Genomic DNA, 6,198 nt, shown 5'->3' on the forward strand with positions numbered 1-6,198 from the left:
TGAGATGCTCATTGTCACCATTATCCAATCGCTCTCTTTGTAGGTCATATCTGTCACGCTGTTGGCCATAGTCTCAACCGCCGTGACTCCCTTCAAGTGTTATTCCCATAACGACTTGGGTGACCGCAGTCTTGTGCGGTACCCAGACGTTGAGTGCGGCTCCGATGATCATCAGGTAGGTCCCATCCGGCGCCTCCTCTTCCGAACTCCTCCTCCCAGGTCATGATTGCGCTCAGTGTTGTATCGTCCATCTTCGTCATCAGCTTCCTTCTATTCTGTTACCAGTTAACCCGTTGGGCCAGTGAAGAGCTTTCAGGAGAGAGAGGCCTTACCTTCAGCATCCGATACCGATTCCTCTTCTATCGATTACGCCAAGACAGATATCAGTTTGGTCTTTGGATGATGCTTCGTAACGTAGCGCTCGCCCTAGTCCCACTTGTCAGGCCAGACGACCCCTATATCAAACTGCTCCTATTTACTATACTCGGTGGCGCTGGTCTCGGCGTGCAGTGTTTCTTCTGGCCTTGGCGGACGAGCATGGCCAACGTGTGTGACCTTGTTTGTATGTTGCTGATGATATTCGTCTCGGCCGCAGCATCTTTTTTCATCCCTGAAATCGTCTCTGTCGGTCCTGATGCGTATAAGATTGCCCTACTAGTCCTCTTTCTATTCGGACTTTGTTATTTACTGTCGCAACTAGGCTACTTCCTCTACCTCCTGCGTGTTAGAGGCTCATGTGGAATCATCTGCGACGATGTAGACCTCCGACACGAGCTTAACGGGCTGTGGAATAAGGTGATGCTGGTGTGTTCCAAGGACAAGTCTGGCTATGACTTCACCGAGGAGATGAACCAATACGAACTCCGCCGACTATCACTCTTGCTTGGTACGCACTCTGACATTCATCATTTTTAGGGATAGATCACGAAGTTGAAGGTCGATGTTGATTGCTTCTCCTCTTCCTCATCCTGATCTTGTTCAGATGTCATTTCTCGCCACATCCTTCTACAACCCCCACCAGACAGGACCCCACCTCGACGTCGAAGTCTCGTCAGGCATCTCACGATGGGCAAAGTGAATCGGGTTCACTATGAGCGCGGCCGCACAGTGATTACCAAACGTGGGTCCTCAGTCTTAGCCACATGACTATGCCGTGCGTACGTACCCTTCCGTGTTATTGTTGTTCGCCTTGTCTCGGCTTTTGTGTTGTCCTCTAGCATTCCTTACCATTGTTGTTTGAGTATACTAGCTCATGTCAACCAAGTCGAGTATTGACACGATTGATCTCCTTAAAGCCACTAAAGTTCCACCGATGGGCGTAAAGTCATGTCCGATCTGCCACAAGGTCTTTTCCAAATTTGTTGGCCAAACGCATTTGATAAGACACATCGAGTCCTGCCGCAAGAAGAAGCTCCTTGCCTCTCTCCCTTCACCGCTGCGGAACGCGGTGAGCAAGAGACCAGCTCGAGCACGGCAATTCTCAAAGGACGATTTCCCCAATAGCCACATAGTGTACGGGCCAGTGAGTGATGGAGGAGCATCGAATAAGAAGCACCAACAGAGATGTGGTCAAACCTTGAATATGGACCTGGTCTCGCTCGCCAGGGATAGAGCGGTGCCCCTGCAGTGTCTCACCAGTGGAGTAGGGGGTCTTGGTAACTGTGAAGAAGTCAACAAACACAGGCTAGGACTACTGCAAGATGCGCAACACCTTGTCAAGCGAATAAGGCAGTTAGCATTAGAGACGAGGCCCGCAGCGCCGACGGCTGACTTGTCCTGGACCGATCACTTCCCCCGAGTGGCTATGTTATGGGAAATGGAGACTTATATCAGTGAGGCTAGGGTGCCTCTCGCGAAAACATGGCAACGGCGGTGTCGGCATAAACAGTGGACTATATTGGACTTGGACGCCGATCCTCGTTGTGTGGTGGCCCTGTCTATCCTTGATCTCTCGAATGCTTTCACTGAGTTGGAGGCTCGGGCTCGCTTGACACCTCAAGAACGGGTGAATGCCAGGAGACGGCTCGAACGAAAACGCAAGGCCAAAGCTAAGAGCAGGCCTGTGGGTGAATCTACGACCCAGTCCAGGCCTTGATGATGACATTCCTGTTACTGCAGCGATAGGGTCACGTGGTGGCCATCATTGGATCATCCAGCGACGATCCTTCTGCCGGGCCAAACCCCATGTTACTTCATCAAAGCATGCACTGCTCGTTACCCCAGAGTAGACATGGCTTGCGTTGGTCTTTGTGGTAATGTCGTTCGATGATCCTGTTTTTGGTCCTATCATGTCCAGGGTTGAATTCGAGGAGGAAGACTTAGTGGAGGAAGATCCTGAACAGTAAGCCGTGTACCGAGGGAAGCGAGGCTCTAGTTGCTGGATATAGTCGGTCCGTTTCGGGAAGTATGCCCATGGCCATCCATATGTGTTGGTGACAATGAGGAAATTCGGTTGGTTTCTATACTATTCTACTCCAATTTGTATGTAAACTTGTATTTAGTAAACTTCTGAGCTCAGCTGAGGAGAGCAATGGTTTATTCTAACACTGTAGTCGTTCGTTGTTATAGTGAGGATGCTGTACTTCAGCGTGGTTGTTCATCGTCCTACCTACCCAACCTTGGCTGATGTAGATGAAGGCCTTACTGAGGACATTGAGGAGAGGGGTTTAGCTTCGACCATTGATTACAACGCAGTCCAGACCTATCCACAGAGACCAACCTTTGAGGCTAAACCGTTACCACTTCGATATGAAACTCAATGTGAGACGTTATCAGGACAACGCTGACTAACCACCTGCAGCTAGGGTGTTTTGGCTGTGGCAGGTGTGGCATTCGATCCCTGCAAGTCTGATCCCAACCATCCCTCCAGCATGCCGATATATCAGACGGCTACTTTTGTCCAGCCTAGTATTGAGAGATTCGGCCCTTATGATTACACTAGGTCAGGCAATCCCACTCGGACTGCTGTAGAACAACTCCTCGCTGGTATGCAATAGATTACTCATTACGAGCACAATGGTTTGGGCCTTGCAGGTCTCGAAGGAGCACATGCTGCATTCTCCTTCAACACGGGCATGGCAGCCCTCGCGGCAATAACACGACTCTGCGATGCAGGGGATGAAATCATCTGTGGCGACGATATCTATGGCGGCATGCATCGGTATGTCCATGGTCCTTGGCTCAGTGAATGACCACCTTCTTCAGCCTACTGAGCCGAATCGTCAAACGATATGGGATAAAAGTTCACTTCGTCAACCTGAGTGATGCCGACGCAGTAGCAGAGGTGCTCAATGACCACACCCGAATTGTCCATTGTGAGAGCCCCTCGAACCCGTTGATGAGGATTACTGATCTACGAAGGTGAGTGTTGAAGGTGGGCTGGCTCAATCCCTCTATTATCAGACTCTCCGCCCAGCTGAAGGCATTCTCGTCTCGTATCGTCCTCTCAGTCGACAGTACTATGATGAGTCCGTACTGGATGCAGCCCCTCCGTCTGGGGGCCGATATTGTAGTTCATAGCGCCACGAAATTCCTCCTCGGCCACAGCGACACCATGGCGGGTTTCGTCTGCACGTCAACTCCCGAGCTCAGCTCTGCCATTGCTTTCGTCCAGAACGCGGAAGGGACGGCATGCTCACCGTTTGACTGTTGGCTCATCTTAAGAGGGTTGAAAACACTCTGTATTAGACAGGATCGCGCGGAAGAAAATGCACAAAAAGTTGTGGCCTTCCTGGCCAACCATCCCATCGTTAGAGAAGTACGGAAGCACTCTGTTTATCATTCCGCGTCTGATTCACGTGTGTGATGAACTCTGGTCAAGGTCAATACTAACGCTTCCTTTGATAGGTATACTATGCTTCGTATTGTCCCCCTGATGCCTCGGGGAAACGTCTCGAAGCTCAACGCATACATCTCGGTCAAGCTCGTTCGGGTGGTGCGGTTCTTAGTTTTACAACAGGAAGTGTTCGCCTCTCACGGAAGATATGTGATGCTGTGCACCTCTTCAAGATCACCGTGTCCTTCGGCTCGTGTAACTCTCTCATTGAGATGCCCTGTGTACTTTCTCACGCCTCCATCCCAGCGGAGATGCGTACGTTACCTGAGGACCTCCTAAGGCTAAGCATCGGTATAGAGCACTATGAAGATTTGATCGCTGATCTCGAACAAGCATTTCATGCAGCCCTTCCCGGGAAGGATGTATCTCGAAAGAAATCTTCCTGAGCGAACGACGGTGTTGAGCATCATCTCCATCATGGGCATCGAATTTTGGATTGTTTCATTGTTACTAACGTATTGTGTGGAAGTTTTAGTTAGAGTATTGTAGGAAGACAGGACATTTTCGCCAGAGGAGTGCGGAGCACTTATGCATTTTACGTCTGTCAATGGATTAACTCCGGTAAAAGCCCAGAGATGTATCCGACATGAACACGGAATGATATCCTCCTCTTACCCCGACTCGCGGAGGGATTCTTGATCTAGAACTGAAACCAACCAGCGAAATTAGGGCCCATTCTTATATTGTATGAAACGACCAATTAGAGATGCCTCGTGCATTTCAAGGAAAACAATCACACCCGTCCGGTCAGTTATCTGTCGAAATGACCTCTTGGAATGCAGCAACGGAAACGTAGCAAACTACCAGTTGTTCACCAAGGATAGTGTGCTGGACTAACTACGTCGGATTATTGTGTTTCCGAAGTGACTGTTATGACTCGACTCATAAGGATCGTCAAGAAAATATTGAACGAAGATTACACAGAATGTCGATCAGAAAGTGCCAAACTGAGCAACATCAGAGTGAGAGCTCACAGACTCATCCTCGAGCTCCTCGCTAGGCAGCGGGCTGTCCGAATCGTTCATGGACAACATATTGTCTCGAGCGCTCTGCATGGTTTGCTCACGATGAATAGACTGTTGTGTTGCTGAGTTCGCATTGGAAGCCATAGTGACTCCTGGGAACAACTCCTGCTCTATCTGTTGCATCTCATCCTTGCTAGACGCTTGATCATAGAGCCACAAAACGACTCGGGCAGCCTACAGAATAAACATTCATCACTCAACGATAGAGACTACTACCTGTGCAGGCGACAACATCCCTCGTAAATTTTCAACACACTTCTGCATACTATAAGCCCTGATACTAAGGGCTCTCTTCATGTGCTCTATGGCACGAAGACAACTCAGTGTCTGTTGCTTCTCCTGAGCAATCATCTCTTCTATCTGCTGTAATTGTGTCTTCTGTTCATCAGTAAGTTCCAACCGTTCCTCTAACTCCTTCCAGTCCTTCTCAACATCTACCGCATGGGCATCATTTGCCTTCGTCGCAGCCGAGTCCGACTCGGACAGGCGTCTACTAGCTGATCCGCTCTCACTGCTGTAAGAGAACGGACCGATCCTCCGCTCATTGAGCCAGAATAGTAACATATTTACTGGGGATATAAAGAGTTCGGGTAACTGCTCCAAGTCTTTTTCAATGCCAACCCGCCTTTCAACACCATTGGAGCCCAGCCGGACCAGCAGCGTGCCGACTAGGCTGAACAATTCCACACTGGGAGTGGCGTCAGAGGCCAGTGCCGTTCGAAGCTGATCAATATTATTCTTGGTCTCTTGATCCAGGCTCTCTAGCGAGAGACCAGTGGCCGCGTACTCCTTCATTCGATTCACTTCTGAGCTGAGCTTCTGGACCTTGTCCTCGAGTGTCTCCAAATACATCTTCTTCCTTTTCCGAGACTGCCTGGCAGACTCTCTCCTCGTCATCCTATTAGCCTGAGAACATATCGTATATTTCACTCTGAGTTTAAATTCATAATCTACCAAATACCACATTAGATTGCCGTTTGTTGACCACGAGAAAAACCGATGTAGTAGTGGCGCTACTATAAATAAAATTGCGGATAATTTCAACTTGAGTCTGATTTCCAGGGCATTGTCCAGAAGTCCCACAAGGATCCCATTACCTCCCCGTCCCCATGAACGTCTTTATGTAAGCGTCCCTGACGTAACGCTCGGTGACCGCCACCAGCACCCACTTCACTGCCGTTATCTATGGACTGTATATCGGAGGACATGACGTGATTGTCAAACACCAGAAAAAAGAACGGCAACAACGGCTACACTACAAACGGTGTGATGCACGAGCCACTCGAAATGACGCCTTCATTGCACACACTTCATCTGATGAGATCGACACTACATATT

The 6,198-nt window shown here is 49.4% G+C and overlaps 3 protein-coding genes across 3 annotated transcripts in view; 1 reads left to right on the plus strand and 2 right to left on the minus strand.

Annotated features, from left to right (window-relative positions):
- Positions 1-2,255: 2,255 nt before the first annotated feature.
- Positions 2,256-4,241, plus strand: Pmar_PMAR003379 (conserved hypothetical protein; the record flags this gene model as incomplete). Its single annotated transcript, XM_002784080.1, has 7 exons — positions 2,256-2,341; positions 2,588-2,760; positions 2,824-2,985; positions 3,034-3,160; positions 3,205-3,360; positions 3,403-3,757; positions 3,847-4,241. The coding sequence occupies 7 exons, from the start codon at positions 2,256-2,258 to the stop codon at positions 4,219-4,221; spliced, it is 1,434 nt and encodes a 477-aa protein (XP_002784126.1). The 3' UTR covers positions 4,222-4,241.
- Positions 4,242-4,767: 526 nt separating this feature from the next.
- On the minus strand, positions 4,768-6,068 carry Pmar_PMAR003380 (hypothetical protein; the record flags this gene model as incomplete). The annotated part of the gene is made up of 3 exons (XM_002784081.1): positions 4,768-5,034; positions 5,077-5,766; positions 5,958-6,068. The coding sequence occupies 3 exons, from the start codon at positions 6,066-6,068 to the stop codon at positions 4,768-4,770; spliced, it is 1,068 nt and encodes a 355-aa protein (XP_002784127.1).
- An 88-nt stretch (positions 6,069-6,156) lies between these two features.
- Positions 6,157-6,198, minus strand: part of Pmar_PMAR003381 (hypothetical protein) — a gene marked incomplete at its 3' end in the record, with an annotated part of 5,138 nt that continues 5,096 nt past the window's right edge. The window contains exon 25 of the mRNA XM_002784082.1: positions 6,157-6,174. Coding sequence (XP_002784128.1) covers positions 6,157-6,174 — 18 coding nt within the window. The remainder of the gene's footprint in view (positions 6,175-6,198) is intronic.

The sequence above is a fragment of the Perkinsus marinus genome (assembly GCF_000006405.1).
Source record: "Perkinsus marinus ATCC 50983 genomic scaffold scf_1104296935302, whole genome shotgun sequence".
NCBI lineage: Eukaryota > Perkinsozoa > Perkinsida > Perkinsidae > Perkinsus > Perkinsus marinus.